At 45.2% G+C, this 21,690-nt stretch overlaps 1 protein-coding gene across 1 annotated transcript; it reads right to left on the bottom strand.

The window, feature by feature from the left end:
• Positions 1 to 293: 293 nt before the first annotated feature.
• Positions 294 to 20,031, bottom strand: LOC310859574 (uncharacterized protein). The gene is made up of 5 exons (XM_083766192.1): positions 19,696 to 20,031; positions 16,280 to 16,471; positions 6,187 to 6,348; positions 1,030 to 1,140; positions 294 to 776 (listed from the first exon to the last, which is right to left on the bottom strand). The coding sequence occupies exons 2-5, from the start codon at positions 16,467 to 16,469 to the stop codon at positions 565 to 567; spliced, it is 675 nt and encodes a 224-aa protein (XP_083622318.1). The 5' UTR covers positions 16,470 to 16,471; positions 19,696 to 20,031; the 3' UTR covers positions 294 to 564.
• Between the last annotated feature and the right edge of the window lie 1,659 nt (positions 20,032 to 21,690).

The raw sequence follows: 21,690 nt of genomic DNA, 5'->3' as shown, positions 1-21,690 counted from the left end.
GACAACTCGGGCAAGGTCAACAACAACACTGTAAAAACAGAAAGTTAAAGCCATGCATACATGAATCAAAACACTGTTGCAGGAGATATTTTTCTTAAGTAAAAGTAGCAATACCGTACCACAATATAATACAAAGTAATGTATACGTAAAGTATAAACAAATGTTTTAAAAAAAAGCAGATCTACAAGCTCACAACAACGCGTCGCATCGTGACACGTTGTGAGCACCACTGATAAGTGGTGCTCACAACCACTGATAAGTGGTGCTCAAACTTTTTTGAGCACAAAAGGACAGAACCCCAGAACTATGAGATATTAATAACCAAATACACATATTTGGTTACATTAGTACACTCAGTTATTGGTGGTTCTTGAAATTAATAAGTCAGAGAATCACTGACATTGGACTTAATTGTCCAGCTTGATAAAAACCTGGCTCCGGAAACGATCCCAAAATGTGATGGAATGGAATGCGATTCCTGGTTCCTCAGTCAGTCACGTACGGATCCGGCTCCCCCAGGTCCCTCAGGATCTCGACCCTGGTGAAGTGCTCCTCCCAGAGACTCAGATGTCCCCCGGTCCACCTCCTTCCTCCCCATGGATGACGAGGGGCTCCGTGTCCTCCTGGTGTCGCGGGTCCGAGGCGGAGGAGGAGGAGGGGGTGACGTGAATGACCACGGCCAGGCAGGAGAAGAGCAGCCCCGTGAAGCAGATCCAGAAACTGTCCCCCGGGCTGATCCGCACCGCCGGCAGAACCAACCAAACCGCTCCCGTCGCTGTCAGGACCATAAGGGACATTTTAGGATTATAGAGTGGCGAGTGTTTGAGATGGTTCAGCCCCTCTACAGCGTGGGGTCTTAGTGGAAATAGGCGACACGCAAGCTCTATGTGCTATTTCCCGCTAATTTTGGGAAGATATTCTAAAGCACATGATGTTTCAACATGGAAACGCTTATGCAAAAATAACTGTGATTCGCTTATGCAAAAATAACTGTGATTATCACAAATAACTGCGGATATAAGGTCTACCTATAGTTGACAGTGACCCCCAGCGCCTCGCTGATGCCCCCTGGTGGAGGTTGTGACGGATGACGTACAGGCAGGCCACACACACGGCCAGTACAGACACGATGACAGCCGCTGCATGGAGGAGAGAGACAGGGCAGAGGAGATAGACAGGGCAGAGGAGAGAGACAGGGCAGAGGAGAGAGACAGGGCAGAGGAGATAGACAGGGCAGAGGAGAGAGACAGGGCAGAGGAGAGAGACAGGGCAGAGGAGAGAGACAGGGCAGAGGAGAGAGACAGGGCAGAGGAGAGAGACAGGGCAGAGGAGATAGACAGGGCAGAGGAGACAGACAGGGCAGAGGAGAGAGACAGGGCAGAGGAGAGAGATAGGGCAGAGGAGAGAGACAGGGCAGGGGAGATAGACAGGGCAGAGGAGACAGACAGGGCAGAGGAGATAGACAGGGCAGAGGAGATAGACAGGGCAGAGGAGAGAGACAGGGCAAAGAGATAGACAGGGCAGAGGAGACAGACAGGGCAGAGGAGACAGACAGGGCAGAGGAGATAGACAGGGCAGAGGAGAGAGACAGGGCAGAGGAGACAGACAGGGCAGAGGAGACAGACAGGGCAGAGGAGAGAGATAGACAGGGCAGAGGAGAGAGACAGGGCAGAGGAGAGAGACAGGGCAGAGGAGAGAGACAGGGCAGAGGAGAGAGACAGGGCAGAGGAGACAGACAGGGCAGAGGAGAGAGACAGGGCAGAGGAGAGAGATAGACAGGGCAGAGGAGATAGACAGGGCAGAGGAGACAGACAGGGCAGAGGAGAGAGACAGGGCAGAGGAGAGAGACAGGGCAGAGGAGATAGACAGGGCAGAGGAGAGAGACAGGGCAGAGGAGAGAGACAGGGCAGAGGAGATAGACAGGGCAGAGGAGAGAGACAGGGCAGAGGAGAGAGACAGGGCAGAGGAGACAGACAGGGCAGAGGAGAGAGACAGGGCAGAGGAGATAGACAGGGCAGAGGAGAGAGATAGACAGGGCAGAGGAGAGAGACAGGGCAGAGGAGAGAGACAGGGCAGAGGAGAGAGACAGGGCAGAGGAGAGAGACAGGGCAGAGGAGATAGACAGGGCAGAGGAGAGAGATAGACAGGGCAGAGGAGATAGACAGGGCAGAGGAGAGAGATAGACAGGGCAGAGGAGAGAGACAGGGCAGAGGAGAGAGATAGACAGGGCAGAGGAGAGAGATAGACAGGGCAGAGGAGAGAGACAGGGCAGAGGAGATAGACAGGGCAGAGGAGAGAGACAGGGCAGAGGAGAGAGACAGGGCAGAGGAGAGAGATAGACAGGGCAGAGGAGATAGACAGGGCAGAGGAGAGAGACAGGGCAGAGGAGAGAGACAGGGCAGAGGAGATAGACAGGGCAGAGGAGAGAGATAGACAGGGCAGAGGAGAGAGACAGGGCAGAGGAGAGAGATAGACAGGGCAGAGGAGATAGACAGGGCAGAGGAGAGAGACAGGGCAGAGGAGAGAGATAGACAGGGCAGAGGAGATAGACAGGGCAGAGGAGAGAGACAGGGCAGAGGAGAGAGACAGGGCAGAGGAGATAGACAGGGCAGAGGAGAGAGATAGACAGGGCAGAGGAGAGAGACAGGGCAGAGGAGAGAGACAGGGCAGAGGAGAGAGACAGGGCAGAGGAGAGAGACAGGGCAGAGGAGAGAGACAGGGCAGAGGAGAGAGACAGGGCAGAGGAGAGAGACAGGGCAGAGGAGAGAGACAGGGCAGAGGAGATAGACAGGGCAGAGGAGAGAGATAGACAGGGCAGAGGAGATAGACAGGGCAGAGGAGAGAGACAGGGCAGAGGAGAGAGACAGGGCAGAGGAGAGAGACAGGGCAGAGGAGAGAGACAGGGCAGAGGAGATAGACAGGGCAGAGGAGAGAGACAGGGCAGAGGAGATAGACAGGGCAGAGGAGAGAGACAGGGCAGAGGAGAGAGACAGGGCAGAGGAGATAGACAGGGCAGAGGAGAGAGACAGACAGGGCAGAGGAGATAGACAGGGCAGAGGAGAGAGACAGGGCAGAGGAGAGAGACAGGGCAGAGGAGACAGACAGGCAGAGGAGATAGACAGGGCAGAGGAGAGAGACAGGGCAGAGGAGAGAGACAGGGCAGAGGAGATAGACAGGGCAGAGGAGACAGACAGGGCAGAGGAGACAGACAGGGCAGAGGAGACAGACAGGGCAGAGGAGATAGACAGGGCAGAGGAGACAGACAGGGCAGAGGAGACAGACAGGGCAGAGGAGAGAGACAGGGCAGAGGAGACAGACAGGGCAGAGGAGAGAGACAGGGCAGAGGAGACAGACAGGGCAGAGGAGAGAGACAGGGCAGAGGAGAGAGACAGGGCAGAGGAGAGAGATAGACAGGGCAGAGGAGATAGACAGGGCAGAGGAGAGAGACAGGGCAGAGGAGAGAGACAGGGCAGAGGAGAGAGACAGGGCAGAGGAGAGAGACAGGGCAGAGGAGAGAGATAGACAGGGCAGAGGAGAGAGACAGGGCAGAGGAGATAGACAGGGCAGAGGAGAGAGACAGGGCAGAGGAGAGAGATAGACAGGGCAGAGGAGATAGACAGGGCAGAGGAGAGAGACAGGGCAGAGGAGAGAGACAGGGCAGAGGAGAGAGACAGGGCAGAGGAGAGAGACAGGGCAGAGGAGATAGACAGGGCAGAGGAGAGAGATAGACAGGGCAGAGGAGATAGACAGGGCAGAGGAGAGAGACAGGGCAGAGGAGAGAGACAGGGCAGAGGAGAGAGACAGGGCAGAGGAGATAGACAGGGCAGAGGAGAGAGACAGGGCAGAGGAGAGAGACAGGGCAGAGGAGAGAGACAGGGCAGAGGAGATAGACAGGGCAGAGGAGAGAGACAGGGCAGAGGAGAGAGACAGGGCAGAGGAGAGAGACAGGGCAGAGGAGAGAGACAGGGCAGAGGAGATAGACAGGGCAGAGGAGAGAGACAGGGCAGAGGAGAGAGACAGGGCAGAGGAGAGAGACAGGGCAGAGGAGATAGACAGGGCAGAGGAGAGAGACAGGGCAGAGGAGATAGACAGGGCAGAGGAGAGAGACAGGGCAGAGGAGATAGACAGGGCAGAGGAGAGAGACAGGGCAGAGGAGAGAGACAGGGCAGAGGAGATAGACAGGGCAGAGGAGAGAGACAGGGCAGAGGAGAGAGACAGGGCAGAGGAGAGAGACAGGGCAGAGGAGAGAGACAGGGCAGAGGAGACAGACAGGGCAGAGGAGAGAGACAGGGCAGAGGAGAGAGACAGGGCAGAGGAGAGAGATAGACAGGGCAGAGGAGATAGACAGGGCAGAGGAGAGAGACAGGGCAGAGGAGAGAGACAGGGCAGAGGAGATAGACAGGGCAGAGGAGAGAGACAGGGCAGAGGAGATAGACAGGGCAGAGGAGAGAGACAGGGCAGAGGAGAGAGACAGGGCAGAGGAGAGAGACAGGGCAGAGGAGAGAGACAGGGCAGAGGAGAGAGACAGGGCAGAGGAGATAGACAGGGCAGAGGAGAGAGACAGGGCAGAGGAGACAGACAGGGCAGAGGAGATAGACAGGGCAGAGGAGAGAGACAGGGCAGAGGAGATAGACAGCATTAGTACAGTGGTTCTTGGGTTCCAGGTGGTAACCAAATGGATGTACATAGAATACACTGTGAAGTTGAACATAAATAATCTATTGCACATAAATAGAATACACTGTGACAAGCTGTTTGCACTAAGGTAGGTAGCAGCCACTGGGGGAAAAAATATATATACATATGCTGGTATACACAATATACCAAGAAGTACTTGCAAATGTACATTTGATTTGATGATGTTGTATACAATAGGACTAGACTATATGCACATGTACATTTGATTTGATTATGCTCTTCAATCTTGATGCTGCATTGTCTGAAGGAAGCCAAACCAAAATAACTATATATATATATATAGGGCTGTCAAAGTTAACGCACTATTAACTAGTTAACTCACAATCCTTTTAACGGCACTATTTTTTTTGACGCGCGATTAACGCACTGTGAAGTTTGACAGAATGGTTGAGAGACGCATGGCAATTTTACACTGAAGAGTTGAATAATTGTTAAACAGCTGCATTACTTAAGTTAATTTAAGTCTACACAATTAGAAAACTTAGAAAACATGTTATTTTGATCAACATGGCCTGTTATCTCTAGTAATGGTACCATTGGCCAACATCAATACAGTTCTTTAGTTTGGGTCTGGAAGGCTAAATGTCATCAAATGGTGTTCCGTGGCTCAAATGCAGAATAAATAATGGACCTTGATATGAAAAATATTGAAAACCACTGATTTAAGGTATATTTAGAACGGATAAAAAATATGCGATTAATTTGCGATTAATCACAGTTAACTATGGACAATCATGCGATTAATCAGATTAAATATTTTAATCGATTGACAGCCCTTTAATATCTTGTACTAATATATATATATATATATATATATATATATATTAGTACAAGATATTAAAGTACAACCTTGAACCTTGAGCCCATATAGATCTTTACCTCTTGAGGGTGTATGCGTTGACCCGAGCTAAACGATTTTCCCTTGTGGATAATAAAAACATCTAAACTAACTTAAGCTATTCTAAGTTCCTATCACAAAGACTTGCCATCCCCCCTGAGGCCCATGATGCCTATTGACAGGTCTGTGTCCATGGAGATAAGGCCTTGTGTGTGTCCACATATCCTGTGTTACAACATACAGTATGATCGGTTCGTTATCACAACGGTTGTGACATTATACAAGAGTGAAATGCAACAACACACAACAAGTAAACAAGTCCAATGCAGAAGCTATAGAGCGCTGCTCTACTCTGGGCCAGGAGAGAACACACCAATCTCTCAACCTTCAGACACACTCTTCACCTTTCTCTAGATTACACAACCCCTGGCACAGCTGGCCCTTCAACTCATCACTTTCCAATAGACGGTGTCCGTTGGAAAGGTACGAAATAAATGATGACATGTTGACCAGCTCTGACAGAGTGATAAACCGGTTCCACAAATGGTTACAAAAAGTGATGGAACCGGTTCCTGGTTCTTCAATGTGGGATCCCAACCCTAGCAGTGATGTACAGTAGGTGGTCAGATGGAGGGAGGGGTTTCCTTACCTGTGATGACGTAGAGCGTCCCCAGTAGGCGTGGCCGGGAGGAGGCCCCGCCCAGGAAGTCCAACAGCAGGGAGGAGGAGCTAAGCAGGACGGTGGTGTAGCAGAGAGCCGCCAGCGCGTACAGGAGCCACATGCCCCACCCATTCAGCCCGCCTAGAGGAGCTGTGACAGACAGACAGACAGACAGACAGACAGACAGACAGATTAGCCTGGGCACCATTTCATTTTGGTATATGATCCGGGCGGGAGCGGATGATTATCGTTACGTCATGTTGTAGTATTGTTTTGTAGTCGACAGACAGGAATAATAAAAGCTACAGGCTACGAGAGCTTTTATTGAGAGGGAAAAGGAAGTTGCCGTCGCCTGTTGGAAAAAGGAAAGGAAAAGAAAACTTTGCATTTAATTTCCCCTGATGAAAACTAAATAAAAAAACAATCTGGGAACCCATCGGCAAAAAGAAAAAACAGCACCATCTGCTGTTTGTTCGGAAGCGCAGCACAGAATCTGTTCTTGAGAGATTAAATAAAATAACCAAAAATGTATTAGAACTTTTACTGTGTGTCTGCAGCTCGCCAAGTCTGTACAACCTTGTGTTCGGGAGGTAGGGACAAATTAATGAATATAGTGGGGAATACGTTGCAATTTGACCCACTTACAGTGGCGGGATTTATTTCCGGTCTTTAGCATTAGAATCCTCAGAACCATAAATAGGGGGTTAGGGAGATGTTTGGGGTCTCTATGACTACTTCCTGGTAAAATCAGAAGTGAACAGATCCTCTTCCGGGTCAAATCCTCAAAGACCCCTGGGGGTCCCCGAACCACACTTTGAAAACCAATGATGGACCACCTTTTTTATATTGTTATATGGGGCAAGATTCAAATAGCTTGGAAGAATACATGACCGACAAGCTCACAACAACAATAATAATAATAATAATAAAACTTTATTTGTATAGCACCTTTCATGACATCAAATGCAGCTCAAAGTGCTTTACAGAACAATGGAGAATAAAATAAAAGCAAAGCATAAAAGAAAAGCAAGGCAACGACATTAAAAAACAAGCAGTAATGCAATACAGTGAGGACATGAATAACACAAAATATAAGATCACTTAAAGGCAATGTTGTAGAAGTGGGTCTTGAGCTGAGCTTTAAAAATGTCTACAGAGGCTGCCTGACGAAGGTACAGAGGGAGCTTGTTCCATGCCGATGGCCCGTAGAAGCAAAAAGCTGCTTCCCCGTATTTTTTAGTTGCCATTTTTTTAGGCAAAGCGAGCAGGCCAGCAGTGGAAGACCTTAGCGAGCGGTTTGGGACATATTTAGGCAAGCAGTCATGTAGGTAGGAAGGTGCGAGACCATTGAGGGCTTTATAGACAAGTAAAAGAATTTTAAAATCAATCCTAAAAACAACCGGAAGCCAGTGCAGTGATGCCAAAACTGGAGTAATATGTTCTCTCATCTTAGTTCTAGTTAAAACTCTGGCTGCTGCATTTTGGACAAGTTGTAATCTGTCAGTTGTTTTCTTAGGCAGTCCTGAAAAAAGTGCATTGCAGTAATCAAGCCGAGAGAAAACAAAGGCGTGGATTAGCGTTTTTGCATCGTCCAAGGACACATAGGCTCTGATTCGTGCAATATTTCTAAGGTGAAAAAAGGCAATCTTGGTAACATGATTAATGTGTGAATTAAAATTCAATTCGGAATCAATAATAACCCCCAGGTTCTTTACTGTACTGTTACTGTCTACAGTCAGGTTGCCAAGTCTGCTTAATATTGATTCTTTCTGCTCACTAGAGCCGATTATGAGAACTTCTGTCTTGTCCTCATTTAGCTTGAGAAAGTTCTCACTCATCCAACATTTGATGCTAGACAGACAGGTAAGCAGCGGGTCTAAAGCACAGGGATCATCTGGAGCCACAGATAGATATAATTGGGTATCATCAGCATAGAAATGAAAATTGACTCCGTGATTGGCAATGAGTTCGCCCAGTGGCAGTATGTACAAGGAGAAAAGCAGAGGGCCAAGAATCGAGCCCTGTGGAATACCAGAACTGATGTCGTGTTTGTCTGAGTCAAACTCGGCTAGATTGACAAAGTAACTTCTGTTTGATAGGTAGGAGGAAAACCAGGACAGGGCCGTACCAGACAGGCCTATCCAGTGCTCCAGACGCTGTATTAAAATTGAGTGATCAATCGTGTCAAATGCAGCCGTTAAATCTAGAAGTAAGAGAACGGATACATGTTTCTTGTCAGCAGACACCCTCAGATCATTCATTACTTTTACAAGTGCTGTTTCTGTGCTGTGGCCTTTCCTAAAGCCAGATTGGAATTTGTTGTGTACATTATTGTTCTGTAGAAACACATCCAATTGATGAAAGATACATTTTTCTAAAACCTTGCCCAGAAAGGGTAGATTTGAAATGGGTCGATAGTTACCCAAAACAGAGGGATCAAGATTGTGTTTCTTGAGAAGGGGCTTAACTACAGCAGTCTTCAGTGAGTCTGGGAAGACGCCTGATTGTAGAGAGCTGTTTACAATTTTTAGGATATCTCCAATCACACTGTCTAAGACTTCTTTGAGAAAGTTGGTGGGAATTGTATCTAATGAACAGGAGGATGATGTCATCTGTGATATAGTTTTGCGGAGTTCGTCTTCCTCAATTTCGCAGAACGATGATAGGCTCCCCCTGGAGAGATCTACCCTGGGACCATTTGCTGCTGTTTGACGGTTTGCGCTAGCAGCAGCACCATTCATAATATCGGCTCTAATGTTTGAAATTTTGTTGTCAAAAAAGCATGCAAACTCATTACACTTAGCTTTAGAGGCCGGGAATGACTGCTTGTAGGACTGGGGGGGGTTTAAAAGTCGATCAATGGTAGAGAATAGGACTCTAGCATTTTTCTTGTTCTCGTTAATAATGCCAGAAAAATATGCCTGCCTTGCTAAACGCAAGGCTTTGTTATAGGCGACTGTTGACTTTTTAAGAATCTCTAGGTGGATGGTGAGTTTGTTTTTTCTCCAAGCTCGCTCAGCTCTTCGACATTCTTGCTTCAGTGAGCGTGAAAGCTCATTTATCCAGGGTGTTACTCTGGTATTATGTTTCTTTTTTGTTTTCAAGGGAGCCACTATATCAAGAGCTGACTCTAGTTTAAGATTAAAAATTTGAACCATATCATTCACTGGGGGGGTATCGGGCATTGGGGGACCCAGGTGACGAGAGAACTCGTTGGCAGCAGAAGAGCTAAAAAAACGCTTTTTTATGGTATATTCAGTGATGTTTTTCTCTAGATCAGAGACAGTCATATTAAAACACAGCAGAAAGTGGTCTGACAGCTCGGGCCTTTCAATAGTCCTTTCCACAGTGATGTTCAGCCCTCTAGAAATCACCAGGTCCAGAGTGTGCCCATGTTTATGTGTAGGCCCAACAACATGTTGGATAAAATCAAAGGAGTGCAATAACTCTAGGAAACCCATAGCCATAGCATCTGTAGCATCATCCAGGTGAAGATTAAGATCACCTGAGATAAGAGTTCTGTCATAGTTAGTGGAGCAGATAGATAGAAGTTCTGATATTTCTGTTAGAAATATAGCTTTACTGCATTTTGGCGGGCGATAAATGCTAATCATTGGCATGGAGGCACCATGTAGTATAGTGGCCTGGTATTCAAAGGATGTAAAGCTGCCAAGGGTCAGAGCCTTGAATTTTAACGTGTCTGAAAAAATTATTGCCAGTCCACCTCCTTTCTTAGCCTCGCGAACAGAGTGAATGAAACTGTAGTTTGCGGGACAGGCTGGCGCTAGGAGAACAGCTCCATCTGAGCCCAGCCATGTCTCTGTTAGAAAGATTATATCTAGCTTCTCTTTACAGATTATATCTTTTACAGAGGAGGATTTATTTGTTAGTGACCTGATGTTAAACAAGGCAAGATTAAGCTTGTTATCACATTTTTGGGGGCTGTGATGCCTGAGAGGTACATTAACCAAACAGCATTCTCTCTTCAGACCACTCCTTGTGTTGGACAATCTATTTGAAATAACAGTAGGAATGTTGTGCACCTCAACCTGTACAGTGATTGAAACACCAGGCTTTCTAGAAGCATGGGGTCCATACATGATTGTTGCTGCGCATAATGGACCCTGTTCATATCAGTTGTCAAATGTAAATTGATAATCAGAAATCTGAAAATCGGTAGCTGGGTTTGGTGACAGTTGGAGGCAACGTCTGGTATGGGGGGTCGACTTTAATCCAATGTTCATCCGTTCCACCATGTCCGGGGTGAAAGAGAGATGTACTGGTGAGGGTGTTAGAAATTCTTCATCAGTCACACAGTCATCATCATCACTTTGATTCAGCAACAAAGATTCAATCGACCGTTGAGCTTCTTCCTTGGTGAGGGGCCTCATCAACAGTGCTTCCATCGCCTGTCGAACTACTTCCAATTTTTCTCCGATGGATGTTGTGGCTTCATGGTCTGTGATCTTTTCTCCACCAGGGGGCGCTGTGACTTCATGCTTTGAGATTTTTACTCCACCAGGGGACGCTGTAGCTTCATGCGATTTCTTCTCCACCAGGGGATGCTTCATGCTCTGAGATTTCTTCTCCACCAGGAGACGATGTGGCTTCAAGCGCAGTAATCTTCTCTCCACCGGGGGACACTGTGGCTTCGAGCGCAGTGGTCTTTTCTTCACCAGGGGATGCTGAGGCTTCCTGCGCTGTGGTCTTTTCTCCACCAGGGGAAGCTGTGATTCTGAGATTTCTTCATGCTCTGTGGTTTTTTCTCCACCAGGGGACGCTGTGACTTTATGCTCTGAGATATCTTCTCCACCAGGGGACGCTGTGACTTTATGCTCTGAGATTTCTTCTCTACCAGGGGACGCTGTGGCTTCATGCGCTGTGATCTTTTCTCTATCAGGGGACGCTGTGGCTTCATGCGCTGTGATCTTTTCTTCACCAGGGGACGCTGTGGCTTCATGCGCTGTGATCTTTTCTCCTCCAGGGGACGCTGTGGCTTCATGCGCTGTGATCTTTTCTCCTCCAGGGGACGCTGTGGCATGCGCTGTGATCTTTTCTCCTCCAGGGGGCGCTGTGGCTTCATGCGCTGTGATCTTTTCTCCTCCAGGGGGCGCTGTGGCTTCATGCGCTGTGATCTTTTCTCCACCAGGGGGCGCTGTGGCATGCGCTGTGATCTTTTCTCCTCCAGGGGGCGCTGTGGCTTCATGCGCTGTGATCTTTTCTCCTCCAGGGGGCGCTGTGGCTTCATGCGCTGTGATCTTTTCTCCTCCAGGGGGCGCTGTGGCTTCATGCGCTGTGATCTTTTCTCCACCAGGGGGCGCTGTGGCATGCGCTGTGATCTTTTCTCCACCAGGGGGCGCTGTGGCTTCATGCGCTGTGATCTTTTCTCCACCAGGGGGCGCTGTGGCATGCGCTGTGATCTTTTCTCCTCCAGGGGGCGCTGTGGCTTCATGCGCTGTGATCTTTTCTCCACCAGGGGGCGCTGTGGCATGCGCTGTGATCTTTTCTCCTCCAGGGGGCGCTGTGACTTCACGCTCTGTGAGTTTTTCTCCACCAGGAGGCGCTGTGTCTCCACCAGGGGGCGCTGTGGCTCCACGCTCTGTGCGTTTCTCTCCACCAGGGGGCGCTGTGGCTCCACGCTCCATGTTATGAAAGAGGTTGGTGAAAAATAATTTAACACCCAACTTGTTTAAGTGTGTTGCGTCTACAAAAAGATGCCTTCTGTCCCAGAAAAAATTGAAATTGTCAATAAAATTGAATGATTTTTGCAAGGGTGTTTCTTCTGTGCATGTCTTTGAGAGCCATTCGTTGAATGCAAACAGCCTACTAAAACGCTCACACCCTGCCATCGGAGGTAGAGGCCCGGAAATCCAGAAGTCAATATCACCATGTTCACTCAGAGTGAACAGTAGGGCTTTGAAATCCTTTTTTAGGTTGCCTTCTTCTCGTTTTTCTGCATCACGTGCACCGATGTGCAATATCAGCGTTTTTACCATGGGGTGTGCCTCAATAATCTTGTCGATTCTCTCCACCATATCAGAGATAGTGTCATTGGGAAAGCATAATACTGTAGCTTTTCGCTTTTTGTTGCTTTTAACATATTTTACAGCCTGGTCGCCGACAATCAGACAATCAATCATTTGCTCTCCATTAGAGTCAGCAACATTCAGCAGTGGGTTAAACCTATTGGTAAGCCGTAAATTCTCACTTTGGGGAGGTGTGTATTTTGATTTTCCTTTCGCATTTTTCCACTGCGGAGGGGTGGTTTTGGGTCGGGCTGGGGGCCCAGGCCTGGTCTTATCAGGGCTCCGAGTCCTCCCACTTAGCCGTCCTATCATGTTATCTCTGTTAGAAATCACTGTAGAGATAGTTGGTGTTAATGTTATTGCAGGTGGTGGGGTTCTCACCGCCTGCCCGTTACTCACAGTTTTTTCCTTTGGCCTTGTGCCGCGAGTAAACCAGACGGATGCGTCATTCTGCGTGAGATTTTCCTTCCCGTGTTTTACTCCCAGGTTCACTTTTAATAGGTGTAATTCCGTTTCCAACAAGGCAATCTTTTGAAGCAGCTTCTGAAAATCCTCTGAGGAGATTGTTGGGGGCATGGCTGGCTATTAGCCAAATGTCCAGAGCTAGTTAGCAATGTAGCTAGCTATGTGCCACGTACCCAGTCACAGAAGGTAAAAAAGGGTATTTTGAAGTAGGCAAAAACTTCTATCTAAAGAACAAAAACAGTCCCATCGGTTTACAAGTATCTAGGATCCATTTGTAGAGATAAAAAAATAAAATAAAACAGCGATATCAGTTGAGGAATGCAAGCATAGGCGAGAGCAGCGAAGCGAAGCGTCCTCACTGTACGAGGAGCAGGAAGGCTTTACAAAGGCTTTACAATGTGCTGTGAGCTTGAAGATCTGCCATTTTCACTGTTTTTAAAGAGCACTGTTTATTGGACACTATCCAACACTCTCATAATAAGAACATTTCTTCAAGGATTTTAGCTAGTTTTAGATACTGTTGTGGAATTTCTATACTATGCAGTAATATGCAAGTTTCCTATTGTACATTTTGTATGTATTTGACTATATAGACATATGCACAGACTAAGAGATTGTTTCATTACTGTCTCACTTGAAATGCTATATTAAGAGTAATGAAGCATGATGATAAATATGATATCTGGACATGTCACAATGGCCAGCCAATAACGGTCTAAAGGTCTGTGATTCAAATAGAGATGAGGACAGACTAGACATAATATATTCCCCTTAGATAGCATTTCTGTTGACTTAGATAGCATTTGACACAGACTTATAGCATGTTATGTAGACAGCACTATAATTGTATTGTATATAGTCATAGCACGTCATAGTACATATGTATACTATAGCATAGTAGTATAGATGTATAGTTTATATGTATAGCTTCATTATATAGATATGCCACTGTTACTTTCTTAGCTTAGGCCTAAAAAAAAAAAACTTTGGTTTCCGATTGGCTGTCATTTTTGGGCTGAGTAGGTAGGGAATTTATTTTATTTTATTTTTTTATTTTATTTTTCGTGGGAAAGTTGGGTAGCAAGGAATTTATTTTATTTTTATTTATTTTTTCGTGGGAAGGATGGGTAGAGAGGATTTTTTTTAAACTTTTTTTTTTCCTACGGCAATGATGGATAGGCTTCTTTTTTAATAACTTCAATATTTGCCTGAAATACCATATTTTAAATAATGAATGGTTCAAGTACACATAACACTACGTCTACATGCCTACAGCTAAACATTTGAAAACTTTGAATAGAATGTCCACACACTGGTTGAATACTTAATACGCATGTTTCATGATAAATTATTTTTATGTGATGTATTCCCATGCTTTTTGTTCTTGCTTAATGTAAATCGCTCTGGATTAAGAGCGTCTGATAAATGCCTAAATTGTAAATTGTACTGTCTTACAGTAACTAGAAGGCTCTGACAGTAATGAAATGCACAGTCACGTCAAACTGCTGCCCCTCCTCCTGCCTGCAACTCAGTTCATTTGAACTGTGGAATCATGGCAGGTCTAAGACTACATTTGCAAGCCCCCTATTTTATTTAGTTGCGCCTGTGTTTTGGGGTGGCATGAATCTTTCATGCTTGTAAACATTGTGAAATCACGTGTACTTCATTTATTGGCCATCCAGTTTTAGGTAACGGTGGTGTCAGCAACAACCCACCTAACGTAAAACAACCTCTGCTTTCCAGCTCATGTTTTGACATAAAAAGTTAGAACGTGTTGCTGGCATCAACATAGCTATAGTGCTAGTTATTAAAAGACAAAAACATAGCTAACGTTAGCCCCATATATGATATGTGCCCTCTCCTCTCCCTACGCCCATTCATGTTTTGACATAAAAAGTTAGAACGTGTTGCTGGCATCAACATAGCTATAGTGCTAGTTATTAAAAGACAAAAACATAGCTAACGTTAGCCCCATATGTGCCCTCTCCTCTCCCTACGCTCATTCTGTAGCTCCGAGCACATATATGGGGCTAAGCTAACGTTAGCTAACGTTCTGACGGGGTAGAAGCATGAGCCGAATGGGTTTCCTCCTCCTCGCATCTCAGGGCTATAGATACCGAAAGTCAAACATGCCCAGCACGCACCCAGCCTGGGCGCCTAGAGGCTCCAGGGTGGGGGGGGGAGAGTATGTCGGCTGAGATGATAGTCCATTTATCCGCTCGGTCGTGTCTCCCTTCTGCGGACTTAAACCGACACCGGCACGGTTTCACCTCCTTAATTATGTCTTCAAATGTTTTTGTACTCAATCGTATGATCTGTGGCGGTGCTTTGCACGGGCAGTGGACAGTCACAGACACCGTGCACAGGTCCATGCTGTATGTTGTCACTGTTGTGTTGTGCGTCTCCTCGCGATGACGCATTCCAAAACATTTGCGCACGTGATATTTTATTTTATTTTGACTTCGCGCGTCCCAATGGTCTCATCAAAGATAATTTTAATTTTAATAAAGACCTTTTGGGTCTTACTCGGTCGCATTCTGAGCTTATTTTTTATTTTTTTTATTTTTTCACCAAATGCCAATAAAATAATATGAGTCGCGCATATTTAATAGAGTCGGTCGGCAACCGGAAACCAAAGTTTTTTTTTATTAGGCCTTACGCATGTTTTATGATAAATGCTTTTATGTGATGTATTCCCATGCTTTTGTTCTTGCTTAATGTAAGTCGCTCTGGATTAAGAGCGTCTGCTAAATGCCTAAATTGTAAAATTGTAAATTGATCAAGGGAGGATGCTCTATTGAAACACCTTGTGACTTGTGAGTAGTAAGTAAGAATAACAAATCACTTTGTCTGCCTGATAGGGAATGATAAGAGCCTAAAACAAGCACCCATAAACCACATGTTGGTTGCACACTTGTGTGCATGTTGTAACCTGTACTCAATTAAAATAGTGAACATGGAGACTTCACTTGTCTGTCATCAGCACAATCCTTTTTTTTTAAACGCACAATACACGTCTATTTTTCAATTATAGTTTTTGTTATTTTGTATGTTTAAAGTTCATTATAAGGCCATGTGCCTTTCTGTGTGGAGTTTGCATGTTCTCCCCGTGTCCCATAGGGTAGGTACCCTATGCAAACATGCAGTAATCCTGGAACTGGTTGGAATAACGTGTTCCTTCCATACGCTACGTCCAATCAGGGAAAATCCCCCATGTCAGGAGCAACTTGGACACTAAAGGCTGTATTTTGCGTGTCTTAAGTACCAGGTCTTATTCCCTAACTTGAGTAAACTAAAGACCTGGAGGCGTGATCAATGCTCTTTGGCCACTCAGAATAGCCAAATGGCATTGATCACGCCTCCAGGTCTATAGTTTACTCAAGTTAGGGAATAAGACCTGGTACTTAAGACACGCAAAATACAGCCCTAAGTCCGTTGCTCTCCCCATGTCCCCCATATATGGAGACTAGGTTGGCGGAGGGTGAGTAGAGCCCAGGATCACATTAGATAATTGACACAGGGCCAGGGGTGAAAATGAGTGGGACAAAATATAAAAAAATATAAAAAAATAAAATAAGGCGATGTGCCACCTGTGTCGGTGAGGTTCTGGGAGGCGCGCAGGGTGAAAGCCACTCCGTAGATGATCTGTTTGTCTCCACCACCAGGCTGACTGCTGTTGCTGTACGAGACGTCGATCCAGTTGGGGTCCGCGATGGATGTGCACATGGACACCAGAGTGAAGACCTGGCACACCGCCGCCGGAGACATCCCCACAACCATGTCTGAGGACCAGATTATAACATTTAGACTGGAGACATCCCCACAACCATGTCTGAGGACCAGATTATAACATTTAGACTAGAGACATCCGCAAAACTATGACAAGGACCAGATTATAACATTTAGACTGGAGTGGAGACATCCGCAAAACTATGACAAGGACCAGATTATAACATTTAGACTGGAGACATCCCCACAACCATGTCTGAGGACAAGATTATAACATTTAGACTGGAGTGGAGACATCCTCAAAACTATATCTGAGGACCAGATTATAACATTTAGACTGGAGACATCCTCAAAACCATATCGGAGGACAAGATTATAACATTTAGACTGGAGACATCCCCAAAGCTATGACAAGGACCAGATTATAACATTTAGACTGGAGTGGAGACATCCTCAAAACTATATCTGAGGACCAGATTATAACATTTAGACTGGAGACATCCTCAAAACTATGACGAGGACCAGATTATAACATTTAGACTGGAGACATCTCCAAAACCAATCTGACTATACCATTATAACAGAGTGTAGAGTAGACATAACACATAGAATACAGAGAGACAGACTGTGTGTGTAAGTAAACTAGGATCACATAGAATACAATACAGAGAGACAGTGTAGTGTCTCAGTAAACTATAGGATCATAGAATGCAGAGAGACAGTGTAGTGTCTCAGTAAACTATAGGATCATAGAATGCAGAGAGACAGTGTAGTGTCTCAGTAAACTATAGGATCATAGAATGCAGAGAGACAGTGTAGTGTCTCAGTAAACTATAGGATCACATACTGTAGAATGTAGAGAGACAGTGTAGTGTCTCAGTAAACTATAGGATCACATACTGTAGAATGCAGAGACAGTGTAGTGTCTCAGTAAACTATAGGATCACATACTGTAGAATGTAGAGAGACAGTGTAGTGTCTCAGTAAACTATAGGATCACATACTGTAGAATGCAGAGAGACAGTGTAGTGTCTCAGTAAACTATAGGATCACATACTGTAGAATGTAGAGAGACAGTGTAGTGTCTCAGTAAACTATAGGATCACATACTGTAGAATGCAGAGAGACAGTGTAGTGTCTCAGTAAACTATAGGATCACATACTGTAGAATGTAGAGAGACAGTGTAGTGTCTCAGTAAACTATAGGATCACATACTGTAGAATGCAGAGAGACAGTGTAGTGTCTCAGTAAACTATAGGATCACATACTGTAGAATGCAGAGAGACAGTGTAGTGTCTCAGTAAACTATAGGATCACATACTGTAGAATGCAGAGACAGTGTAGTGTCTCAGTAAACTATAGGATCACATACTGTAGAATGTAGAGAGACAGTGTAGTGTCTCAGTAAACTATAGGATCACATACTGTAGAATGCAGAGAGACAGTGTAGTGTCTCAGTAAACTATAGGATCACATACTGTAGAATGTAGAGAGACAGTGTAGTGTCTCAGTAAACTATAGGATCACATACTGTAGAATGTAGAGAGACAGTGTAGTGTCTCAGTAAACTATAGGATCACATACTGTAGAATGCAGAGAGACAGTGTAGTGTCTCAGTAAACTATAGGATCACATACTGTAGAATGCAGAGAGACAGTGTAGTGTCTCAGTAAACTATAGGATCACATACTGTAGAATGTAGAGAGACAGTGTAGTGTCTCAGTAAACTATAGGATCACATACTGTAGAATGCAGAGAGACAGTGTAGTGTCTCAGTAAACTATAGGATCACATACTGTAGAATGCAGAGAGACAGTGTAGTGTCTCAGTAAACTATAGGATCACATACTGTAGAATGCAGAGAGACAGTGAAGTGTCTCAGTAAACTATAGGATGACAGAACCTAGAATCCATCTAAAGAACAACTACTATCAAAAGAATAACATACATGTAGGCTAATATTAAAAGTAAAGGATACCAGGTACACAATGAACTAGCCCTCCAAGCAGAACCCAATGCTACTGAAGTTTCTGACATTTGTTCGACCCAGTGCATTGGGTCCTGTTGCACCACTACCATGCCACCGGGTACGCAGCCATTCTTAAACATAAACAACATGTTTAGCGCCTGTCTGCGCTCTGTGATGATTTTTTCGTGTGTGAGCGTTTCTGAATATGTTTAGTATAAGTACCCATACATGCCGCTGCGAATATCTCCTGTGGCGCGGAAGCCGTTAAGTATTTTTAATCTTTGTTTGACTGATTTGGTCGCTTTGATTCTTCTCTTCCTTCCTTGTTTATTGACACCTCATTGTACCGCCTATCTGGCTAGCTAGTGGCGCTATAGCTATGACAGAGCAGATCAGAGGCAGGGACGTAGCCGCACAAGCCAACCGCACACCGGGAGGCGGTAAAATAAACGGTAAACAAACAAGAAGAAATAAAGCGACCAAATCGGTCAAACAAAGATTAAAAATACTTAACGGCTTCCGCGCCACAGGAGATATTCGCAGCGGGATGTATAGGTACTTAAAGTTCCCGAATTCAGAATAACTCAAGCAAAAAAAGACCGTCACACGGCGCAGATTCAATCTTAGAGAGCATGTATACTTCCGCGTTCCGGAATTCCCATACGAAAATATAGTTATGACCAGGGACCCAACATAAAACTCATCAAAATTTCAGAAAAGCTTTATGTAGGGTCCCGAAAGGGGCTAACAATGAACCTAGGCTCACAGTATACACCAGATAAAATGGAAAGACTGAGTACAAATCTTCCTGCATAATGGTATAAATATACTGTAGTGTGTGATTTCATTTATAATATCCCCCCTCCCAACACGCGCGCGCGCACACACACACGCACGCAGGCAGGCACAACAAGGGTCCATTTTGTCCCTTGTATTACCCTTTCAGGTAAATTATATCAACAGTGTAAAGTTCAACCTGTCATATGATATCCACAAGGCTGATCGGATTCAGAGTAGCCTAAATAAAATAGTAGTTTATAATAGAAAGAAAGGGTTGTTTATTATGTTGTGTGTGTGTGTGTGTGTGTGTGTGTGTGTGTGTGTGTAGCCGCTACTGTACACTGTTGTCAACGCATCAATCTGCCATCAACAATATATGTTGCAATAACAATAACAAACGTTATTATTGAGGCTAATATTGGGATGCTCGACATATAGGAACAAATCTAGAAGCTGCCACTCTAGTATAGCAGTAAACAACAACATTGACAATAAGTGCATTATTATTGAATGAATGTGTCACTCACCTGCCAACGCTAGTGAAGAAACTGAAGATAGGCTACATGAATTCCAGTGCAGAAATATGAATTAATTATTCACGTTTGCAGTTCATCACGAATTATGTATTATGTATTTATGGATTATAAAGCTGATCGATGATAGATGAGCAGATATAGTTACATTATAGCACTAATAAAACGCGACATGTAGCGTGTTTCTGTGTAAACACCCAACCCATTGGACCCAACTCCGTACCCAATGGTACACCAACACTGGTGACCTGTACAATTCGGTGACTCAATGTTTTTTTTTTCTCTCCAAAAACCAAAATGATCAAAATATAAATAAGTAAAATGTTAATGTTAAATGGATTGTCATATATGATCAATCAATAGACCAACTCAGACCCAACCACAAACGGCATTTGCATAAAAACGAGCTGCTTGGTGTCACAGCATTCGATAATCACCAGTTATTATGTAACAACCGGAAATAATCATCACGTGTGTGGATTGCGTAGTACCTCTTGTGAACTTCCCGTTTGGAACCGTTGCCCTTAGAAACGAGATGTTCTCGTTCTGCATGTTCTCCCCGTGTCCCCTAGGGGGTAACAAGAAGACTCACCCCGTTTCTGTTTTCCTCCCAGAATTTTCCCCAGTGAGGGGTGGGAGAGGCTGGACAGCAGACGGCTGGATTTTGAATTTCTCTAACTATAAACTTTCATGACAGCAGACAGCCTAAGTACAAATATAATTTATGAAAAGCTACTACAGTGAAGTCTGTTCACAGAAGTTGTTGTAGGATAATGTGGGGATTATCTGACGAGGTACCATTTGAGGGGGCAAAACCTTACATATACTAATTAATACTAAATTGTTTATAGGGTCAATATAAGTAATATAATATAGCTTTTCCACAGGAGTATCTTTTTATATTTTTCCAAAAAGAATACAAACAGCCAATAGCATATTACAAAGTTATCCCCCTCACTGGGGAAAATTCCGGGAGGAAAAACGGGCACGCACCGGGGTGAGTCTTCCAGTATTCCCCTAGGGTAGGTACCCTCACAAAAATCATGCAGTAATCCTGGTCTCTAAACGTGTTCCACGTGCTACGACCGGCCGGGGAAATCCCCCTCTGTCAGGTGAAAAGAAGCAGCTTGGACTCAGGACTCCTCATGCATAGAAGGAAGCATAGCATGAGGTCAGTCCGCTGCCCGCCCCCCCAGGTTGGCAGAGGAAGTGTAGCGCCCAGGATTACATTAGATAATTGACACTGGGTGAAAAAATGGGTTGCAAAATCGTGGGATAAAATATATACCGGTATTAAAGAAACGAGATAACCAAGGTATCATAGATTTCTTACACATCAGTGTGGAAAACGTATAGGCTGACTACTCATGTGTTGAGGTGATCTTGAGTCTTCAGTCTTCGGTCTTCGGTCTTGTGTAGGCTATATGTTCTGTATCATGTGTCTTGCTTGGGTCCTGGCTGTAGACTGGGTATTGATGGTTGGAGATACCGTGTGCGTTGGTTGGAGATGGTTGGAGATACCGTGTGCGTTGGTTGGAGATGGTTGGAGATACCGTGTGCGTTGGTTGGAGATGGTTGGAGATACCGTGTGCGTTGGTTGGAGATGGTTGGAGATACCGTGTGCGTTGGTTGACATCTGAGGTCTAGAAGCTGGGATCCGCATTTTAGGCCTATTATGTGCAAATCTAGTGTCACGATGATGTCACCACTTTGGGGTTTCTACATTAAAGGTATATTCAGTGATTTCACTCAAAAAACCTTAGGTTTTGTTCTTGCCTTGGGACCCAAACTTTCGTCCAATCAGGATAGAGAGTCAAAAACTAAACCTAAGGTTTTTTGACCCCCAGGGGTTAACTGGGGACAGGGAGGAACTCCTTATATGGTCAGCACACTCTATAGTAGAGAGGATTATCACAACAAAACAAAAAAATAAGTGATATTTTAATTAAGTGAAATCACTGAATATACCTTTAATATGATGTCAGCGCT

The sequence above is a fragment of the Protomyctophum parallelum genome, assembly GCF_964188405.1.
Source record: "Protomyctophum parallelum genome assembly, chromosome: 5".
Taxonomy (NCBI): Eukaryota; Metazoa; Chordata; class Actinopteri; order Myctophiformes; family Myctophidae; genus Protomyctophum; species Protomyctophum parallelum.
This window is presented reverse-complemented; position numbering and strand designations above follow the sequence as displayed.

Bases quoted from the DNA above. Each gene is read 5' to 3' on its own strand.
- LOC310859574 (XM_083766192.1), bottom strand. From the start codon at position 16,469: ATGGTTGTGGGGATGTCTCCGGCGGCGGTGTGCCAGGTCTTCACTCTG. The intron at 6,349-16,279 runs GTGGCACATCGC...TGTCTGTCACAG, and splicing joins CCAGAACCTCACCGACACAG to CTCCTCTAGGCGGGCTGAAT. The intron at 777-1,029 runs GTAGACCTTATA...TGGTCCTGACAG, and splicing joins GGGGTCACTGTCAACTATAG to CGACGGGAGCGGTTTGGTTG.